The sequence below is a fragment of the Notolepis coatsorum genome (genome assembly GCF_963971535.1).
Source record: "Notolepis coatsorum genome assembly, chromosome: 1".
Taxonomy (NCBI): domain Eukaryota; kingdom Metazoa; phylum Chordata; class Actinopteri; order Aulopiformes; family Paralepididae; genus Notolepis; species Notolepis coatsorum.
The window spans coordinates 292816004-292839191 of record NC_140165.1 but is presented as its reverse complement, the minus strand read 5'-3'; the positions used below and the strand labels follow the sequence as shown (position 1 = coordinate 292839191).

General features: G+C 40.3%; 3 protein-coding genes across 3 annotated transcripts; 2 read left to right on the top strand and 1 right to left on the bottom strand.

Moving 5' to 3' along the window:
- The first annotated feature begins 3324 nt into the window (after nucleotides 1-3324).
- Nucleotides 3325-4045, top strand: thrsp (thyroid hormone responsive). The gene has a single exon (XM_084323909.1). It carries the CDS (start codon nucleotides 3414-3416, stop codon nucleotides 3825-3827), a length of 414 nt encoding a protein of 137 aa, XP_084180035.1. The 5' UTR covers nucleotides 3325-3413; the 3' UTR covers nucleotides 3828-4045.
- Nucleotides 4046-4184: 139 nt separating this feature from the next.
- On the bottom strand, nucleotides 4185-9551 carry ndufc2 (NADH:ubiquinone oxidoreductase subunit C2). Its single transcript, XM_084323921.1, has 3 exons — nucleotides 9305-9551; nucleotides 8300-8443; nucleotides 4185-4388 (listed from the first exon to the last, which is right to left on the bottom strand). Exons 1-3 carry the CDS (start codon nucleotides 9441-9443, stop codon nucleotides 4339-4341), a joined length of 333 nt encoding a protein of 110 aa, XP_084180047.1. The 5' UTR covers nucleotides 9444-9551; the 3' UTR covers nucleotides 4185-4338.
- A 584-nt stretch (nucleotides 9552-10135) lies between these two features.
- On the top strand, nucleotides 10136-22344 carry rab30 (RAB30, member RAS oncogene family). The gene is made up of 5 exons (XM_084313959.1): nucleotides 10136-10254; nucleotides 16244-16342; nucleotides 16446-16529; nucleotides 17835-18018; nucleotides 20511-22344. The coding sequence occupies exons 2-5, from the start codon at nucleotides 16250-16252 to the stop codon at nucleotides 20759-20761; spliced, it is 612 nt and encodes a 203-aa protein (XP_084170085.1). The 5' UTR covers nucleotides 10136-10254; nucleotides 16244-16249; the 3' UTR covers nucleotides 20762-22344.
- The last annotated feature ends 844 nt before the right edge of the window (nucleotides 22345-23188 follow it).

Here is a 23188-nt window from a genome sequence, read left to right as displayed (position 1 = left end):
CTAAATTTATTGTATTGTACTGCACACTTTTTAGAACTGTATAGTAATCTTTATTTTAGTCATCTTATTTTATTCTATGCAAAATTTAGTGTATTTCTTTTTATTATTGGAAGCTGCTATGGTCGAGGGACCATAATAAATAGAATCTCACTCTTCTTGCTGTAAAGTACTGAAATAAGTGACAATAAAGGAATATGAATCTGAAAAAAAGTGGGTTTGAGCCATGCAGGTTTCGTCAACCTCATTCCTCTGCCATTTGCAATTGACACACAACACAATGTTGATACAAACAACAACACCCTGTGGTAGGATTACACAATGGCCTCCATCCTTTTGCACTAAACCTTAGACCACTGTACACTCTGTTTGTGTAAGCATGTGGTGCAGGAGGGATTTCAATGTATACAGTGATTTAGGCTACTGATTTACAACAGTTTTAATCAGCCTATACAAGCAGCTATATTGCAGGGACCCGAGGAGTCCATTGTAGGGTTTGGGAAATAGTTCAATATTATAATTTATCATACCGAGATCATTATTGGGATGTAATTATGCTATTGGGATATCATTGCACACAATTATGTCATCTAAATGAATGATAATGGTATACATACGAAACACATATACATATAACATTTCTTTCAAAATAATATCCAATATTTGAGGGGATGTTATTTGTACATTTTGGTTTCATATCAGACTTTACATTATCATGCAGTTCATTGTGATGAACAGCAACTGGATTATTAATAATATCTTTCATATTTCCCAGCCCTGGACCATTGACCATATTCACATGGTGGCCATTTTGCTTTTATGTCATGCTCAGGTTGGAAAGGAACCCAATCCGAGCAAGACATAAGAGCAAAATGGCCGCTGTGTGAATATGGCCAATGACATCATGCCTTTCAATATAGTTTTTTCTCTTTGGTCTTAAGGGATCAGCTAGTGTGCAGACCATGGGTGAAGGTACAGGGGATGGATCACTACACCTGCACGCACCCATGCCGGTTATGCCAAGCAGAGCTATTTATTATTTATTATTATGTGTTGGCATCAGAGCCATTTATTACCAGAGTTTGACCAGACAGTGAGGTTTCAAATAGAGTTCTAGTTTCACAGATTTATGACTCAATGCGATAAGGTGGCCACAAATATGACGTTCATACTATCCAACCTGGCCAAACTCTGGTAATAAATGGCTCTGATGCCAACACACACACACACACACACACACACACACACACACACACACACACACACACACACGCAAATATGTATGCAAACACACACTTTAATATATTTATTTGTGTTCATATTTTAGACAAAAATCCTTGAACACAAACAATAATGGATGCACACACCTTTGTAAAAACAATATATATCTAGTGTAAGTCTATGGGTACAGGAAGCAGCGTCTCCTCCAACCGACTGTCAATTATCACTGATATAGAGCAGAACTTTACCAATGCCTTGGCTCTTGATGTGGACATTCCTGCCAGATCTGCAGCCCCCTAGCAACTAGTCTGTGGACATTACCCAGGCTTCCAAATGTAAACACCAGCTATTTACATTTGTACCCAAGTTGTGTAACAGCATCTTTGAATAGTTGATCTTGGTAAGAAATACCTCTTCCATACTGTAATCAAAAGTACACCGTACTCCTAAAATGATGACCTCTCTACTGTCCTCATCAACAACAACCACATCTGGTTTATTAGCTGTACTATTTGAAAATGCATCATATTCAGTATTGCACCGTTTGAACATAGTAGTTTAAACACGACTAGTGTTTGTACATTTGAACAAAAGGTGGAGCATCTGGCATTATGTCCTTTTAACTAATAACTCAACAATACTGTCATGCCTTTCAATGTACATTCCCTTATACACACAGCAGCCATTTAGAATATGAGACAGCGATTCAGACAATGAGGAGAAAAAAGTATTAGGGTACCAGAGAGAAAGACTGAGTCTAGTTGGAAGGAGCTGTAATCCAACTGCAAAAATTCTTAAGAATTGAATGAGAAACAGTATGATCTGCAGGAAGGCAAGCTAGCTTCCCTTGTCGTTTTAAACCAGTCCAATGTCCTTGCCGTCTCTGTTGTAACTTTACAAGGTACCTTTGTGCATTAAATGGCCCTAAATGATGTTCAGTATCAATAACAGTAGCCCTTACTGAGGTCAGACAGACAGTTATGACATCCTCTGAAATTATTAGTGTCGGAGTCAGGTTTCATCCAGTCCAGGGCTGCTACTCCCAAAATACACACATTTGCTTTTCTTTTAAATTGAATCATGACCAAACATAATTTTAAATTAACTTTTTCTTTTCTTTTCTTTTAGTTGTTAAAATTTAGTTGAACTTCTTTCATCACAAAGTAGTAGTCTGATAAGCTAGAGTTTTAGAGTAGTTGATGACACAACACGAATGACTACTCTATATTATGGACATTATAACTGCATTATAACTTTCACTGCAGTGAAAAGACTGTTGGGCAGCCTGCATTTTCTTTTGACCATTATTCTGTTGTGTTGCTATTACGTTACCATTGACTGAAGGAATGCTTGTTGTCTTGTCAATGTAACATAAGGAGACAGTAGCCAAAGTAACCAACAAAAGATATTTAATTAATATTTACCATGGTTTTGTAATCAAAAAACAAAACTGTCAGACAGACAGTTATGACATCCTCGGAAATTATTAGTGTCGGAGTCAGGTTTCATCCAGTCCAGGGCTGCTACTCCCAAAACACACACACACACACATTTGCTTTTCTTTTAAATTGAATCATGACCAAACATAATTTTAATTTCCTCTAAATTAGAGGCTCGGATACTTGCTCAGGCAGCTTCACAATTTGACCTTTCAATAGCCTATTGTGTGCAAACAGACATGAGTTAAGAGTACTTTTCTGCTCTATAATAACCTCCAAAACCAAACCGAGTTGGCCTTGGGTTGATATCACGCCTCCATCTGAATGACACGGGTGGGCAGTGAATCACACCACACGCAAAATCATTAACTTTCTGGTAACATTTATGTTGGCAGTTGTTGATATAAATAATTTTTTAAACACTGTTAATGATTTAAAATGGCATGTTTTATTTGGAAAATTGTCCTGACACAGACAAGAGGGCAAATTGGGAAAACCACACAGCTGTCACGCAGACAAAAGGGCAGGTTGTGAAAACCAAACAAAGTGAACCTTGACTCCACATAGCAGACCGTGTCCCAGAGTAGCCTACTGTTGGAACATCCTACTGCGTGCGTGACTCTGCGGGACCAGCCCACTTCAGGCGAATGGTATAAATTCCCTTCTCACCCCTCAAGGCTTTGCACTGCCCACAGGCTTCCAACTATACCACCAAGAAACAGCAACAGGAAAGCCACACAAATCCCAATTGGAACCATGCAGTTTGCCGAAGAATTCAACAGGAGCAGCCTTCAATTGGCACTGAGGCGCTACAGCACAACCGTCAACGACATGGAACAGACCGTCCTGCTACCAACCCTCCTACGGGACGTGCCTGCCGACGAGGTATGGGACCGCGAGGCGGCGGAGGGATCCTGCAAAGACCTGTATGAGAACTACCTCATGCTGAAGGCCGTAAGAAACACGGTGGAGACCGGCCTCGTTTACCTGGACGACGACAAGACCAAGACGTCCATGAACAACAACCTGGACCCTCTGCTGGAGGCGGATCCCGAGGCCCTCCTGCACTTTCACCTGAGCGGACTATTCTCCGTGATGTGCAACCTCACCAAGAGGTCTCAGAGCCTCACAGATAAATACATGGACATCATCGGAGAAGTAAATTATTAAGTCGCTTGTGATGTAACGAACAAAACAGCTTTACAGTTGTAGAGCAACGCTCTCAAATGTTAAAATTGTTCATGCCATGAACACCATGCTTATCTGATACGAATGGAATAAAACCGCTATGCCAAAACTGATCTTTCCTCGCTTTTTTTGAGCCATTAACGGCAATAACCATTTTGAAAAAGTCAACAGTGTGTGACAGCAATCTGGTCCAGTTTGTAGGAAGAGACAACACTATTCAGTCATGTGTGAAAAGCTCTGTATTTTCCAGGGAATAATGAAACAGAAAATAAAGGGTTGTCTGAAATAAAGGGTACCAGTTTATTGGTAGGAATAGCATTCAGTAACAACAAAGAGGTCTTCCATTTAGGTAAGGGTTTTAATAATTATATACACGACTCTATATTTCACACAGTATGTGACGTAAAGTATTCACAAAAAGGACCAAACAGACAGATGGTACAGTAGTCTGCAAAATGTTCTCTCTCTCTCCCAACTTGTCAGCCGCCAACGCTTAGCGTATAGGATGGAAAGGCTCCACGATGGTTGCAAATGTCCTTTTCTCTGTGATGAAATATAGAAGAGAATACAATGTCATTACACACACATTTAGGGAGATGCTTCAACTTCTTATTATACTTTGTGGGCCTACTGTATGTCCTACAGCATTAACACAATACAAAAAACAAACTGTGCACCTAGAGCAGACGAGATATTGGGCAATATAATTAACATTTAGCTGATGCTTTTATCCAAAGCGACTTACAAGTTCTGTACAACAGGTCAGCAGGAAGGGTAAAACTCTTTTAGATAAGTAACATTGTTCGTCAACCAGTGTTGAACTTGGGTGCTACAGTCTTGAGTGCATAGTAGTGAAGACATATTCGCTTAGTAGTGTATTTAGTAGCAAAGTGCATGTAAAGTACAACGCTTTTGCTTTTTTCTCAATTTCAGATATTGACTGAAGAAGTGTGTTTTTAGTCAATGGAGGAAAATTGGTCAGGTTTCGGCTGTCCTGACTGGTTGGAAGTTCGTTCCACCATTGTGGAGCAATGTCGTCTTTGATGCAACAAATTAGCTGGCACACTAAAAAGCAGAGATGGGACCAAGTCATATAGTTTTGCAATTCAGAAGTATGTCTCAAGTTTTGACAAAGTAGTCCCAAGTCGAGACAGGCGAGTTTCAAAAGTCAAGTTCAAAGTTACAGTGAGCCAGGTCAAGTTACAGTGACCAGGTCGAGTCAAGTCCAAAGTTATAGTGATCAGGTTGAGTCCCAAGTTCTTTCTGACATTTTCATTCAACATAAAATCAACATAGTTACCGAATTTAAATATCTTGATATTATAAGTTTTAATAAGAAGCACAAAACAAAAATAAAAAAGGTAAATACAACTTGTCAAACTTCAGGTTAAAATCTGTACAACTGTCTGGTCACAAAGCTGGATAAACTGCCATCAAACCACTGCAGTCACTATATAAACTATATACAAATCCTGGACAAAAGGCCCACCCAATATTATCACTGTAATATAGTCAATAAGTATTATATATTGAGACGTGTGTCTTGTGTACAAGATTCTACACGGTCTCCCCTCCACCTCCATTTGAATTCATTGCATCGCACATAAACTGCACTGCCAGATACAGCAGGACCTGCACTAGAAGAAGAGATTACAGATCCCCCAGGACCTCCCCTAGAGGAGATTTACAGATTCACCAGGACCTCCCCTAGAGATTACAGATCCCCCAGGACCTCCCCTAGAGGAGATTTACAGATTCACCAGGACCTCCCCTAGGGATTAGATTCACCAGGACTTCCCCTAGAGGAGATTACAGATCCACCAGGACTTCCTCTACTGACCACAACATTTGGTCAGTCTGTCCTCTCTTTTAAGGCCACGGCACTAACAATTGGAATACACTTACAGCGGATATTATGAGTTGTAGTTCCTTGAGCAGCTTCAAAGCTGAAGTGAAAGCATGGCTTGAGGCAAAACAAGCATGTAACCATTCATATCTGGACTCCATCTGATTATGAAGCCAAAGTGTAATTTGAATTTGAATGCACTACAACACTTTATATAATGTGGCTTTATCCGAATTAATTTAATTCCCTCCATTGTCTATTGTGTATTAGTGTCATTAGGTGTTATGTGTAACTGTGCTGTTATTATATATGTATTTAAGTGTATAGACTGTAACCTGCCAAGGGACTGCAGACAAAAGTTAGCTGAAGCTAAATCTGGTACAATACATCAAATGGCAACATTCATGTTTAATATTGTACATGGTCCCTTACAAATAAATACATATAAGAACAGAGTAATAGTTTGTAGTAGGGTGATATGGCCAAAATAACATCACAAATACTTGTCTTCGTTTTGACTGTATAGCAGTATTTGATGGTATTTAGTTTTCCAGTACAAATTAAAACGTGATGAAATATTATAGATTTATAGATTTCTTTTATAAATACTGCTGCAAGGAACCTTTTTTATTTGTATTTTTAATATGTATATAATATATACATATGTATTTATCAGACAATTGTACTGTAAAAATCCATGCCTTTGCATGGGTCCATACGGTAACACTATATTCTATCTTATTATTTTTAGCCTATTTTAAACTGAATCAAACCGCACTTTTTTACTAATCTATTCTATTATTTGTATTGCTGAAGAACTGTGATTTGCCTAACCTTGCTACCTCTCTATCTCTTTGTATTTACATTTTAAAATTTTATGCTCACTTATGCCTGTATTTTTTACTGTTGTTGTATGTCCGTTCTATTTTATAATTTATAGACTATTTTTAAACTTAATCATTTTAAACTATACTGAATGAAACTGTAAACAGAGAGCCTATTAGGATGCTAGATCCTAATGTGAAACACTGTGATTTACCATACCTTGCTATGCTCGCTCATGCCTGTATTTTTTACTGTTGTGAAGCACTTTGAACTGCAACCTCTGTATGAAAAGTGCTATACAAATAAAGTTATTATTATTATTATATCTTAAAGGGATAGTTTGGATTTTTGGACATTAAGTTGTATGAATACTTGCCAGTAATGTAGTGGATGCAAAGACATTACCTTTGCATCAGAGTTCTGTCCAGGTTCTGAGCAAACAGAAAGCAAACGGGGTCTTGAAACAGAACAAACTGGTTTTGATCCATACTACAACATGAGGGCAAAAGAGTTAACTATTTGAAACACAAAATCATCATCCTCCAGCACTTTGGATTCTGCAATGTTTTGTGCACTATTTTGTTTCTTGGAAAAAGCCGGTGTATCACTACGCGCTGGAGCCGTTTCATAGGTAATGTGGCCCGTCAGCTGTTTCAAAATGGTGGAGGACTGCGATTGTGTTTTAGAGGTGGGATAACCCTTTGCCTGCATGTTCTGGTGTGGATTAAAACTGTTTTGGTTCCATGACCCATGACCCAGTTTCTGCCATTTGCTGCCCGTCTAAAGCTTCCCCGTTCGCTCTGAACCCAGACAGAACTCTGACCACAGGAGTTGTTATTTTGTCATAATCTTTTACAGACACTGAAAACATTTGGTAGTTATTTTCTGCTGATTCACCCTGCCATTGGCGTCAAGTATATCTGAAAAATAGCAACCTTTCGGGGGGAAACCTAAAACTTTTCAGGAAAATAAATGCATCTCGGATAATAGAGCATTTCTGTGAGATGTGGTGACTTTCAAGGGTTTCTGTGATGTTTTTTTGTGTTTTTTTGATCTACTTTTTCTCCCCATTTTTTTCTATTTTTCTCCCGTCCGCAATTTCGTATTGTCCAATTCTACCCTCCCCGGTCTCGAAAGTTGTTAGGCCATGCCTCCCACAAGCCGGCTGCAATGTGGACGAAGCCTTACATCACGTGTCCCCTCCGGTACTCGAGGAGGCAGCCGTTGTATCTTTTCACCTGCACAGCGCGATCTCTCAGCGGCAAGGGTCTGCGTGGGAGGGACACACCGCCCTCGTCGCTTCCTGATTCTACTGCGCAGGCGCACCAACCGACCTGTAGGAGTCACTGTCCACAATGTCCGATCCCCACCCACCAGCTTCCCACCCCCTAATACTGCCAATTGTATTAGTCCAGCTTGACGTCACATGAACGACCAGCCAAGCTGGTAGCAACGCCGAGAGCTGGGCTCGAACCCAGCATCTCCTGTGTTGGTGGCGAGCGCCTTGCCCACTGCGCCACCTAGCCGCCAGGTTTCTGTGATGTTTAAGACTGTTTCAGATACAGATGCCACATATGGGCTATGGCAGTGGTGAATCGGCAGAAAATAACAACTACATTTTCCAGTAATGGTCAAAGAACATTATGAAAAAAATAAGAACGGCACAGCGATTTTTGCATTGCAAGAAGAATTACTTGGAAGTTGGAACCCACATGTCAAAAAGACTGGTAGGTCCTTTAACTCATGTTGATTTAGCAATCTGTACTTAAGATGAACTATTTACCTTTCTCTACGAATGATTCTGGGTGGAGGGCTATGTATGCATTCATGTCCCGATCGAGTCTGGCGTAGGTATAGTTTTCGTATTTCGTAAGATGGTAGCCAAGGAACCAACCAATTGATACCAACAGGGCTTGACGATGAAGACCTACAAAAACAGATGCGTAATGTCAACAACAGATGGCATGATAACACTGTTTGAGTAGACTTTGAGACAAGACAACACAATAACTGTATATCAATTCAAATTAAGGAGCAGCAAGTTAGCATAGTCATTAGTCATTCAATAATCTATCTATGTAGAACAGTTTTAAAGGCTCAATATCATAGAAATGGTGGAGTCTGGAGAATGAATTGTGGAGTCTGGAATACTAATAAAATCACACAAGTGTCTACTGTGCCTAAGAATGTGAAATCTACCCTCCTGCAAAACCGCTCTCAAATAGCACCTACGGGTGGCTGCAATTCGAAACTGGCCCCGGTAAACATCCAAATGTCCCTTTCTCTGGCCTGCATCCCCTTATGTATTGAGCCGTACTGTATTGTACCCATTCTACAATCTGTTGATAAAGTTTTCAATCAATCAATCAAACCTCCCACATACATACAAGCACACACAGCTACCATAACAATACATTACTGTGTGATAAAACTGTTATTGATTGATTGATTGAAAACTTTATTAACAGATTGCAGAATAGGGTACAGTACAGTACGGCTCAATACATACAATTGTTAAGGGGATGCAGACAGCAGACCAGAGAAAGACTTCGGTCTTGTTTACATCAGGGTCCCCCATTTGCAATTCATCATAACATATGACATACATGACATACATATGATAAGACAGTAAAAGGTCCTTCCTTTTTTGCTTTTACAAAGCCATTACAAGGGCTGTTTATTATAGCTGTGCGTCTGCTTTGGATCATAATCAACACTGGAAATAATGACACGAAGGTAGAAGAGCAGAAGCAGTAGGTAGGAGCCTAGTTAAAAAGCACCGGCTCACCTGACTTCACGGCCGGCCTGCGGTTCAGCGCATTATGCAGCAGCGCCGTGAACCAGCCGACCCCGCCCAGCCACACGGAGGTCCTGTTCACGATCCCCGGGGGAGGGAGACCCCTGCCCTCGTCTGGCACAAACACCATGGCGAGAAGAACTGTTGTTCCGATCCAAACAAACTAACTAACTAAACGGGCTTAGCTCGCTAGCTATCAGCTATCGCCTCAGTCTCAACACAACACGTCAAGGGCACACTGTGCAACCTGAAGAGAAGCCCGGGCAGAACAGCATGCAGAAGGACGGAAGTTCCGCTCTCGTTTTGCCCAGTTATTAATAACATCCAACTCACTCATCGCGTCATTATGAGGATAAATAATAATGCATGTGTGAATCGTGAATAAATAGTATAAATTGCACATGCATGGTTCATTTCTAGGTCTATGCTATTTAAAAACACTGATTGTTGTATACAGTTTACTTGTGAAATGTGAATATTAACATTCAGGTTGAAAAACCCGATTGACGTTACCCCCATGATGACTAGATATGTACCGGGCCGTTATTATACCTCACAAATGTCGAATATAGCTCGTACTGCACACTGGAAATGAACAGCACACCAGGCCCTGCACACTATGAATTGAAAATGGGGTCCGAGCCTGATGTAAACACGACAAACGTCTTTCTCTGGTCTGCATCCCCTTAACTTGAGCCGTAGGCCTACTGTATTGTACCCATTCTGCAATATGTTAAATAAAGTTTTCATTCATTCATTCATTCATGGTGACATCATTGGAAGAAGCGCCCCCTTGCAGAGCTGCTGCTGCTGAGATGATGATGATGATGATGATAGAGGAATATGTCCAGCAGCCCAACAGTTGCTTTGCCCAGTTGATGACCTGACGTCTTCATGCATACCAAGTAGTTTGATGTCCGGGGGATATCCCCAATGTTTCGGTAAGTCAGTGCACATTTGGATTATTTCAAAGTTCCGAACGGGCAACGTTGATCATTCTCTTCGTGCATCTTTCGTTGATAGTTGTGTCAAAATGGCTCTAGTATCAAACGATCAGCTACAGCTGCTGCTACCAGCTAGCTGCGTCCCGTCCGAGGTTGGATTTTTTTTGGGAAAGGAAACATTTCTAACCATAGGAGAGAACACCGCGTTATTATTTCTTCCATGTTACAAATGAACACTATGAAATGATACAATGTAGCCATCTTTGCATTAATGGATAAACCAAAGCGACTACGAACGGACACAGGGACAATTTATTTAAACATTGCTTGCTATTTTCAAGTTGTCTCATAATGTTTAATTTCTGCTTGGTCAGGTTTCAGCATGATGTGTTGTTGTGCAAGTGAACTGATTAACCAACTAGGTCTATTGAACTGGTGTGTTTATGTGGATTTCCTCCCAGTTTTTTTTGCTAGGCCCGGTCTACTACTCCCAGCGTATGTGTAATAAATAATACACAATGCTGTGTAAGAAAATAATTAAAGTGCATTTTATTACTGTCGCACAGAGCCATTAAAAACAACACGTTATTATGCCGTTATGTCGGTTATTGGCAGTGGTCGTTGATAGACACACAGCACAGCTCGGCTTGACTCATTTGCGTTACAATTTGGGATGCACTGCACAGTAGACATGAAAGCTGTTCATCTGCGCAACGCATCACAACGTCATACACCTCGAGTATATAGCCTAAATAAAAACGTAGAATTAGGAAAGAACAGAACGCATGAACCGTTCAAATACCCCACCCACCCAACCAACCACCTCCAATGTACAGTTCCCACCCCACCTACCCAACCTCCTCCAATGTACAGTCCCCCCCCCCCCACCTACCATCCAATGTACAGTTTCTACGTCAAATGTATATACTCAATTTTCTGGACTCTTTTTGTATCACAAACAGTAGGTACTGTATTTGCAAATCTGATATGTCATAAATGTATAGATGTAGCAGTACTGTCTATCTGTATGTCGTGTATGTCATATATGTTATGATGAATTGAAAATGGGGGACCCTGATGTAAGTTAAACAAGACGGAAGTCTTTCTCTGGTCTGCATCCCCTTAACAATTGTATGTATTGAGCTGTACTGTACTGTACCCATTCTGCAATCTGTTAATAAAGTTTTCAATCAATCAATCAATGTACAGTTTCTACGTCAAAACTCTTTTTTAGACTCTTTTTTGTATCACTAACAGTACTGTATTTGCAAATCTGGTATGTCATAAATGTATAGATGTAGCAGTACTGTCTATCTGTATGTCGTGTATGTCATATATGTTATGATGCATTTAAAATGGGGGACCCTGATGTATGAATGAATGAATGAATGAAAACTTTATTGAACATATTGCAGAATGGGTACAATACAGTACGGCTCAATACACACAATTGTTAAGGGGATGCAGACCAGAGAAAGACGTTTGTCTTGTTTACATCAGGGTCCCCCATTTTCAATTCATAGTGACATTTATGACATACACAACATACATGACATTTATGGCATAGGGACATACATGACATACAGGTATTTAGTACGGTTACATTTGTGACATATATGATATGCAAATATACGGTACTGTTACCCATATATCCTGACAGAGTATATATACATATGATGGGGAGGGGACTGTACATTAGGAGGGGGTGGGTGGGTGGGAGAGAAATATACATACGGTGGGGAGAGAATATATTAGGGGTGGGACGATACATCGATCCAGATCGATACATCGATGTAATTATCAACAATCGAATCGGATCGATGCGATGTAATAAGATCGATTCATATCGATACTCTTATTTTGAAAATCCTGTGGCGAGTCTCATATCCGCCCAAGAACAACAGCAGTAGCTCCGTGTGTGTAGATGTTACAGCATAGCATTCTCCCTTTCTGTGTGTGTGTGTGCGCGCGTCTTTGGAAAGACCAGATGAGGTCAGAGGAGTTTGATGTTTAAATGTTATTTAAACATAAACAATATAATACATAATAAATGTAGGCCTATACATGATCATGCAACATCAACAAATTGTTGTAGGAACAGTTTGGGAGAGGGAGGTTGTGAGTTTTGAGTTCCAAAAAATGTAGCTTAAAGTTTAAAGCTCAATATATAAAAACGTGGCACTTTACAGTGAACAGGAGGTCTATTTGTATTAAAAACAATAGATTGATTTTCCTTTAAATGTCTGGAAGAGCTCAAAAATACAAATGTCAAATGATATTTATTACCTTTTTTTTGTTGATCTAAATGTTACTGATTGTGTTAAATGGGCATATGATATCATCTCATATCAATTGCAGGCACCTGAATCTAATCGTATCGTATTGTATCGTGAGAGACTTTGTGATATCGGCAAATATCGTATCGTTGTCCAAAGAATCGATATCGTATCGTATCATGATGAAACTGGTGATTCCCACCCCTAGAATATATACATACGGTGGGGAGGAGACTGTACATTAGGAGGGGGTGGGTGGGTGGGTGGGAGAGAAATATACATACGGTGGGGAGAGAATATATACATGCGGTGGGGAGGAGACTGTCTATTAGGAGGGGGTGGGGGTGGGGGGGTTTGGACATTTAGGTTGGCCAGTTTCGAATTGCAGCCTCCCGTAGGTGCTCTTTAAGAGCGGTTTTGAATGTGGGTAGGGATTCACATTCCTTTACAGCTTTGGGTAGGGCGTTCCACATTGATGTGGCATAATTGCGAAACGTGTTTAGTCCCTTGTTTGAGCCGAATCTGGGTTTAACATTTAACATTAGGCCCATCTCCATAGGGCCATAGGACCGTTACTGTTCCTAATTTATGCAAATGACATGTCATCAGCTTGTGACTGCAACTTGTTCCTGTTTGCGGACGACTCAGCCCTACTGGTCTCTGACAAGAACAAGTTACAGGTTGAACAAACCCTCAGCTCAGAACTCGGCAGAATCTGCACCTGGCTCGCTGATAACAAACTATCATTACACCTGGGTAAAACAGAGTCCATTCTCTTCGGATCAAATAACAAACTCAGCAAGACCAACGGCTTCTCTGTTACAGTGGGTGACAATATTGTCACAAGGAAAGATGAAATTACATACCTGGGCCCTCATTTATCAACAATGCGTAGAAAGTGTTCTATTTCCGTTCCTACGCACGGAATTTAGAATGTGTGTACGCACAGAAAAATCGGGATTTATCAACCATGCGTACACGGGTCCTACGCTCCTCGGTGTTGATAAATACCATTTGTTCTTACCGTCAATGCTCGTGCATGATTATCCATATTTGGTAATGAAACACCCCCATGGGATGTGAAATAATGGTCTAACCCGAGCGAACTCTGAGAAACTTCACTGAGAGGGAGATTGTTCACGGAGGTCTAAGCAAATAATTTAACGCGCTGTCGAACCAAGAAGACACAACGCGTGTTATGGGAGAAATACGCGACAGGCTGTCGGACTTGTACACGGTGATGTCAGATATCAACGGCTCCCTAAGACCATTGCTGCAATTCTGCCTGGACAGCTCAAAATACTAATAAAGACCGTTAACCACTGTTTGGCGTTGGTGTCAAACTGTCAATGTCATTATAACCATGCTGGAATATGAATGCCTTTATTTGTTTCGTTCGATTGGCTACCGGTTATAATATGATTTGTAGAGGCATACAATCTATTTTGTTGTCGGTATTAGGTATAGCCTATATAAATTATATATGCATAGCCTACATTATGCAACAGTAATTTGCAAATAACGCAGCATGGCACAGACATGTCACACGGAGCCCTGCGAAGCCTGCATACAGTAAACTAACTTGATTGTTAATATAACTGTTGTCCTTGTATCGTTACGCTTATGAAAAAATTTAATAATATTTATAGGCTATAGGCCCTCGTTTGGCCATAATAGCCTATTCTCAAATGGCTAAATCTCCTTGCTGACGGACCCATGTATAGCCTATCATATCATATTCCTATATGTCTCCAGGGAATCGTGGGGCTCGGGGAAGAAAGGGAACCCCTGCTATAGCCTATCCTTTATAATGTTATGCTATTTTATTTACAGTAGTCTATTTATGATTTGTTTCCATAGCCGGTCTCAGTTATGCTGTGGTTGAGATGGGTCGGGATTAATGAAGCTGATAGGAGACTGGTTCTCGGCTATACGGCTATATGTGCATGTTTTTCCATTGGGTTTATCTTATCGGGGGGGAAACCCTTGCGAACACGGGGAGAACATGCAAACTCCACATTGAAAGGCCTGGGAGATCACCCACCTGGGTACCTGGCATCATGGAAACCTGGTCCCCAAGCGGGAATCGAACCCTGGACCTTCTTGCTGTGAGGCGACAGTGTTAACCACTACACCACCGTGCCGCTTAATGATACGCACTGGCACATCTTAACGATACGCACTGGCACATCTTAACGATTAGGGGTGGGACGATACATCGATCCAGATCGATACATCGATGTAATTATCAACGATCGAATCGGATCGATGCAATGTAATAAGATCGATTCATATCGATACTCTTATTTTGAAAATCCTGTGGCGAGTCTCATAACTGATTGTGTTAAATGGGCATATGATATCATCTCATATCGATCGCAGGCACCTGAATCTAATCGTATCGTATTGTATCGTGAGAGACTTTGTGATATCGGCAAATATCGTATCGTTGTCCAAAGAATCGATATCGTATCGTATCATGATGAAACTGGTGATTCCCACCCCTATTAACGATACACACTGGCACATCTTATCGATACGCACTGGCACATCTTACTCACAGAAGATTTACTGGTTCTGCACCCCCCCTACTAGGTCAAAGGGTGGGTTAGAGCCAGAGATTAGTCAACCCTCCCTCATAGCCTACTGGCTTGTCATCTTTAAACTCCCATTAGCTGCATTAGCTGGATTAGAACTGCCATTTCCTGTGCTCTGTCCTTCGTCCTCTTTACACATAATTTGAAGTGGTACAAGTGCTCTGCAGAAGGAAATATTTTTTTTAGACATCAACAAGTGTTCATATCAATATTACTCCACTGGCAATCAATATATCATATATCAATATTACTCCATCTTCACTAAATTCATTGTGAGAATAATAATGGGTAAAGAAGAGAATGTAATAATTGTATTTTCTAGTCACATGCACAAACACCTGTTTTCTATTTAAGAAGTGCATTCATCTTATTTTACTATGCATAGACAGAGTAAAATAGTGCAATAGTGCACTATTTTAAGATAAGATATTCCTTTATTGATCCCCTTGGGGAAATTTACTCTATTCTATCTTACTCTTTTTATTATTGTCTATTTTTAAAACTGAATCAAACCATAAACAAGGTGGCCTATTGGGATGTTAGATCCTAATGTGAAAAACTGTGATTTAATATGTCTGCACTTTATGTGCTAATTTTGTGCCTGTTTTTTTTTCTGTTGTGAAGCACTTTGAGCTGCAATTTTTGTATGAAAGGTGCTATACAAATACAGTTTATTATTATTATTATTATTATTATTATTATTATTATTATTATTATTATTATTATTATTATTATTATTATTATTATTATTATTATTATTATTATTATTATTATTATTATTATTATTATTATTATGTGTAATAGATATAGCCTAATGCCAAAACATGACCCATGTTGTCATGTCATTGCCCGTTATTTGATCCATAGTTTCCCTGTCTAAACCTTCTGCTTTATCACAACAAGACTCAAAGTAGCCTAAACTGCATTTTGTCACCAAACGGGCGGAGCTTCAAAGCTCGTCTCTGCCGGCATTCTGCCACTAGCCCCAATGTACCATGGATGGTGACCGTTTTGTCATTCAATACAGCCTGATGTATTAGTTGGTGCTGTTGACGAGTTATTTTACTGACACCTCACTGTTTGTTTTTCTGTCTTTATCTTTCCCACCAACAGCTTAGCATGAGCATGGAGGATTATGACTACCTGTTCAAAATTGTTCTAATTGGAAATGCAGGAGTTGGGAAAACCTGTCTCGTCAGGCGCTTCACTCAGGTTTGTATCAGCCTATAGGTTCATGAATGAGTTCTGGGTTGCTTAATTACAGAAGACCACACAAAGTTCTACATTTATCTTTCTTTTTCTTTCTTTCTTAAAGGGCCTTTTCCCACCCGGACAAGGGGCTACTATTGGAGTTGATTTCATGATCAAGACTGTGGAGATCAAAGGGGAAAAGGTCAAGGTACGTATCCGTTGAAATTGTTTCAGAGCTACATCTTATAGACAGGTTTCTCGTCCATGTCAGACTCGGTGTGCGCACGCAACAAGGAAGCAGAAAAGCACAATCCTGGTTGGAACAACGGGGCAGATCACTATATAATATTTGCATTTGTTAGACGTGCCAGCGATCTAAACAATCAATCCATGCCAAAGCTACTTATAAAAGCTGAAAGACTCACACTCACAGCCATGCTGATTTGGTCAAATTGCATCTAGCCGTTTTAGTTTGAAACAACTTTTAGTCATTGTTTCTCCATAGATTCCTGTTATACTTTTTAGTGCTGCAGCTGAATGCAGGTATAGGGGGCAACTCAGTCACATGATTCAGCGGATATTGCTGATTGGCGTTGTTAGAAAATGGTGTTGACAGCTTCCTCGTTGATCGATATCAGCCTTCATCGCTTCTCCTGGCCGTGTCTGTGTTGTGTCATTATTTAGTTGATGATGAGGCAATCATTTGGTCGGATTCAGTCCTCCCACGCACTGGCTGTCACACTGTTTCACCCCCGTTAATGCATCCGGACTAAAGAATGTACTGGAAACGTGGTCTCTTTATCATTACAGGATGTTTATTTCCATAAACATAGCATCTTGTACAAAATGAAAGTCTTTGATGGTGTCAGAAACTAGATTAATAGATTCTCTGTCGATCGCTTCGGTGGTACTGCGGCCTGTCTGTTAGCCGAAGCCTGTCTGTTAGCTTAAGCTATCTCTGTCTACCGCCTCGTGGTCCCCCCTCCCCATCAGGAGGAGGAGGAGGCCTGGTGTCGATCCATCTCGCTTGTTATCCAAACTCGTCTGGCTCCCCACCCGGAAGACTCATAGCTTAAAGTCTTAAAGTCTCTCTTTCTCGCGCGATGTTCCTCTAACATTGTCCCCCTGGCAACGGCCGCCAGCGGCTGACCCATATATACACGTATAATTACTAGCTCGTTGGCTATCTCGTCCTGAATGTTGACTTTCTCTCTCTCTCTGAGTGACCTTGGCTCCCTGACTCTTATCTCGTCACTATAGCAACCACTCTTGCTCCCTGCTCCAGAGGAATGTCTGTCTCTAAAGTCTAACACCCACACAGGGTCTGTTAAACTAATATCTATATAGATATTTACTTTACATACATGTTGTTATAACCATATGAAAACCAGTGATATCTTTCAGCATGAACACATTGAGTTTACAAACAAGAAACCCATCTATACAGTATACAGTATATGATACAATGATGACGTGGATGGCATACAGATTGTTTCTAACCTTTTATTTACAGCTGCAAATCTGGGACACAGCTGGACAAGAGAGATTCCGCTCCATTACCCAGAGTTACTACCGTAGTGCCAACGCCCTCATCCTTACCTATGACATTACCTGCGAGGACTCCTTCAGGTGCCTTCCAGAATGGCTGAGGGAGATTGAGCAGTATGCTAACAACCAGGTGGTGACTATATTAGTCGGTAAGCAAATGTTTTTATTTTGTAGGACGTTTTATGTCCAGAGAGTGTAATGTTTCATTTTTCTTTTGTTTTATTTCGTAGGACGTTTTATGCCCAGAGAGCATAATGTATCTTTTAACATATATATATTTTTTTACATTAACTCATTCAGTGCCGCGGGCCTAGAGCATCTTTGTTCCTACTGTGCCACCACTCAGTAGATAGGAATGTGTGGCAGTGTTTGCAGGGCTATATCTATATTCTATATTATAGCTATGGATACAATACTATGGCTCATTTGACATCAACTATCCATTGTTCAATATGTGAAAAAGATATTTTTTGCATGTATACGTTCGTGTGTTATACCGTGGTGAATATAAGTATAGTTTCAGAGTGATTCTGGCTAATTCCAGAAAACGGTGCTATGGAGGAATATGTGAATTTGACTAAAAGCGTTGGCGTTGCTCGCCTGGACAGGACACGCTACTATTTCCAAATCAAATGTATTTTTTGATGCTTTGATCGTCACCAACGGCATACGTTCTGGAGTACGTTATACATGGTCGTTGCAATCGATGTGAAATCATGGTTGGATCAAAGCAGGATTGATGTCATATAGTCCTTACCTTCACTAGGAGGTACCCCAAAAAGAATATTCCAATTGTCTGATCGCGATTTCCAGTATTGGTGTCCATCGTGTCGCCAACATAATCCACCACAACACATGCATCGGGGGCATTGGACACGTTTCAATGCCATCGAGTGAACTGCTAAACTCGCCTGACCAAAAAAACTGCGCCCGGAGTAAATTAAACGTAACACCGGGTGTGAAAAAAAAGGTTTAGAAGGGTGGGCGATACTGCCACCCCCCGGATGCGGCCGGTATTGCACTCTAGCAATCTCAGAGTGGTTCCCTATGGTAACCCCGAGGTCCGTGTGAGAGAAATGAAAAAAAATATTGAATAAAAGAAATAACGATGAAAACCCGACTATACTCGGGTCTGGCGCTGAACGGTTGGCGAGTTAACCCGACTTTCCTTGGGTCTGGCGCTGATTGAGTTAAGCTATTTGCAAAATATGAAACATCTGCATTGTAAAACATCATATTTCTTAATCAGGTATGTCTAGGTTTTTTTATCGACAAATTGAGTTAATTGTCCGGTGCACGTAAATCAGACAATGGACTAGTGAGATTATTAGTTTATATTATGCAATTGCTTGATGGACTTTCATAATATAAAACATTGTATATTATATGTATATAACATAGTATAAATCTATGTTAACTCATTCACCGCCGTTCACGCATACTTGTTTGTCCACCAATCGAATAACACCAACCACATACGCTATTGAATCGTTATTTCTTTCATTCGCTTCCATTCATAAACATGCAGGCAGCTGTGTGTTATCACTGGGGATGGGTCTGAGATTGCAAGAGTCCAATACCGCCGCCTAACGCCTTGCTGCCGCTATTGCACTCAATTTGAAACTATGTGGCTTGTTGTCTGGGCCAAGCTGCGGCATGCGGGCAGGGTCTAAATACTCGCTTAAAGCGCTTATAGTGCTTATAACACATGCATCGACGAGGGCCTGTTGGTGGCGATCGAAGCATAGAAAAACGACCCCCCCCCCACCCTTTCATGCATGCATGATGAAACATAATACCAATAATCTAGCGTTGATTTCAGATTGATTATTGATCCAGGCGAGAAATGGCACGATTTATAATGAAATGCAGTAAAACGCTGTTTGGCGTCGTTTCCTGGGATTACACAGAATCACTCTAAAACTATACTCATATTCACCACGGTATAAAACGGAAATGTATGGATGAAAAAATTATCTGTTTTTTGCATCTTGTCCAGAAGAAACTCAATGACAATCGACTATGTTATTAGATCCATAGCTATAATATTTAATATAGTTTTAGCACTTCAAACACCGGCATTTATCCCCATTGAACAAAGCGCTGGCACACACGGCCATACGCCCACAGCGACCTCTGGCGTCCAATGAGTTAAGACTCTTCATGTTGTGTTTAGAAAAAGCGATATGATTATTTGTTAGATATATATATATATATATATATATATATGGGCGGCTGGGTAGTATAGAGGTCTAAGCACTCGCCTACCTCCACAGAGACCCAGGGTCAATTCCTGGCAGCGGTACCTCTGGCTTGGTCAGTCGTCCCTACGAACACAATTAGCGACTCCTCCTGTTCGGCTGGGAGGGGATCTGGGGGAGATAGCGTGAACACTCCCTGCACGTTACACTCTCCCAGTAAAACTCCTAGCTGTCGGGTGAAAAGAAGCGGCTGGTGACTCCACATGTATCGGAGGAGGCACGTGGTAGTCTACACCCTCCCCAGACAAACAGTAGGGCAGCGCAACGACCAGGAAGGGAATTGGATTAACTACTAAATTGTGAATATGGGAGCAAAGTAAAAAGGCAAAAAATAACCAACAACAACATTATCATTATTATTGTTATTATTTCTTTTACAGGTAATAAAATTGATCTCGATGAGAAGAGAGAGGTTCTCAGACAGAGGGCGGAGGACTTCGCAGAGGCTCAAAGCATGCTGTATCTGGAGACCTCCGCCAAAGAGTCTGACAATGTTGAGAAACTCTTCCTTGACCTGGCCTGCGAACTCATCCGAGAGGCCAAGCAGAACACGCTGGACAACAATGACTCTGCCCCGATGCTCGGCGAGGGGAAGACCATTAGTTACTTGGGCTGCTGCAGCCTTAATTAGAAAGAGCTCAGCCCCCATGGCAACTAGGCGGCCGTTGACTGAAGGGACATGGCAGAGACCCAACGCCTCCGTCCCTCTCTGAGCCGCCACGATGCCATGACACCATTCAGTCCCCATCATTTTTAGTCCCATGCCTTTAACCGTCGACTGCAGTCAGGAGGGAGTGGGTCAAACTTTGTTCGACCTTCCAGGAACAAAGTCATGTTCAGAGGATCCGGCCTGAGCTGATGCCAGTTACTGGGAATAGTGGAACCTCTGTGCGACAAGGATGCAAAGTGCACGCGGCGTTCTCGCCGTCTTGACGCATCGTTTTCCAGGAACTTTTCAATTCGTGGGAGCTTCTTTTAAAACATATTATTAAGGTGTTAGATTCTGTTTTGTTCTGCTCATAATGACAGTGGCGGTAGGTCCCTGTTGTTTTCTAGTTGTCAAGAAATCTCAACATTCACCAGCAGTATTATGTGAGTGAGAGCTCTACTCTTAAGTATTTTGTTACAGAATTCATAATTATGATCTATTGCAAGTTTTTATAATAATTTTTACGCCGTTATCAGTTAATGGTAAGAACGTGTTCAGTTTTTAGTCTACGATTTGCAAACATGCAAACCTGGCTAAAACCCATTGCACAATCATTTCAATTCTCATTTCCAAATTATTCTGATCCTAAAAAAAAAGAAAGTAACTTCCATAATCATTTTAATTTGTTATGTGGTCATTTGCACCTAGTCTATGTTATTACGATGGAACTGTGAAAACATATTTTTTTCTCTCAATAGAAGAATATTTCTTGCTGCTAAAATATGTGATAATGCTTTTATTTCAGAAAACAAACTCACACATGCTTAAAAGACTTATGTTCAAACAGTATTCTGTGACATCAGCGCCCTGTTTATTTTTTTGTACTGTACCGTCAATGTTTATTCTGAGTAAGCATATGGGTACTTATGATAACAGGTCAGTTGATACAGTATGAAACAGATGAATACGTCACTAAAACAACTAGTCATTAGAAATAATATACAATTTAATCTATTGACATTTCCATTGACATTTCTCTTTATTTTATTTAAAATAGTGAATGTTCCTGCCTTTTGTTGTTGCTTAGCCATGAAATTATATCACTTCTATTTTTGTTTTAAATGGAAAATATGATCATGTAGTTTTGTATGCGACTTGTATTTGTATTTCATATGCTTTTTGGGGGTAAAATATCTTGATTGTTAAGCATGTTCTGCCATAATTTATAATATAACTGTAACGTACTGTATTGCACAACGCCATTTATACTGCACACTTATTTCTTAGTGCTATAATTTGTCTTTTGTTGTACAGTATAGACCTGTAGTTTTCTTGACACTTTGCTTTTATACCATTAATATTTTTGATTTCCATTAATCCGTTTGTAAAGCTAGCCAGGGAGTATTTTATGTTGCTTTTTACTATTGACTGATAAGTAGTCAATCCCTTTGATAATTTTGCCCCCACAAGACGTGGGAAATTCAAAACGAATAACTAGCAGGATATTGTATCTTTTCTTTTATGTGCAAAATAATCCCTAAAGCTACTCTGTATTACATTAAATAATAATTACACTAAATACAGTATCTCGTAATCTCTGTTGCATTTAATCATTTTCTAGTTTTGTGATTGTAAAGGGACATTTGTTGAATGGTTAAGAGGGCCAATCACAATGACGTTGCTGCTGGATTATAGATGTTTAGTTAATTTATATTATTTATTAAGTTATAGAAATGCATATGAATTAGGGTGTAGTGGAGGGTAAACCCATGTAAACTTCAATTACATTTGTGAATTAGAGTTTAGCTTACCCACCTTTTTAAAATGGTAGGGATCTCGATGACTGAAATTCATAATAGATTAGAATCGATTCAAATGTATTGTCATACAGCACAAGTACAGTACAACGGAAAGAAGTTTGGCATCCAACCAGAGTGCAAATGTAGCAGTAAAGTGCAACAGCAATATACAATGTACAGGTGGTTAAACTGGGTACAAAATATACAAGTTACGTAACTTACTAGTACTACTGATAATCAGATGTATGCACAGAGTGTATTATATAATACAGAATACCAGATTAATGAAAATTATATAATAGGTTATTACGTAGGGGTGTTGTGATTATTGGCGTTACTGTGATCATTTTACTAGACGTGTTTAGTTACCCACGAGTGAAAATGGGAAATAGATGAGGAATATTCCTGTAGTGACAGATAGGTGGAGCCAGAGTGGAGCCTGTCAGAGAGGAAACGTGATGAACAAGAGATACTTTTTAGCTGAACGGGCATCAGTGCGCGCGCATCCCGAACAGTTCCATCAACCATTGCGAGTTTATTTACAGTAGACTCGGTATCATGTCAAGTTGTCAACCGACTGGGTCTCTTATTTATCATCTACAGGGCAAGG

Bases quoted from the DNA above. Each gene is read 5' to 3' on its own strand.
- ndufc2 (XM_084323921.1), bottom strand. From the start codon at position 9,443: ATGGTGTTTGTGCCAGACGAGGGCAGGGGTCTCCCTCCCCCGGGGATC. The intron at 8,444-9,304 runs GTGAGCCGGTGC...CTGTTTTTGTAG, and splicing joins CAGGCCGGCCGTGAAGTCAG to GTCTTCATCGTCAAGCCCTG. The intron at 4,389-8,299 runs GTAAATAGTTCA...ATTTCATCACAG, and splicing joins AGAATCATTCGTAGAGAAAG to AGAAAAGGACATTTGCAACC.
- thrsp (XM_084323909.1), top strand. From the start codon at position 3,414: ATGCAGTTTGCCGAAGAATTCAACAGGAGCAGCCTTCAATTGGCACTG.
- rab30 (XM_084313959.1), top strand. From the start codon at position 16,250: ATGAGCATGGAGGATTATGACTACCTGTTCAAAATTGTTCTAATTGGA. The intron at 16,343-16,445 runs GTTTGTATCAGC...TCTTTCTTAAAG, and splicing joins TCGTCAGGCGCTTCACTCAG to GGCCTTTTCCCACCCGGACA. The intron at 18,019-20,510 runs GTAAGCAAATGT...TTTCTTTTACAG, and splicing joins GGTGGTGACTATATTAGTCG to GTAATAAAATTGATCTCGAT.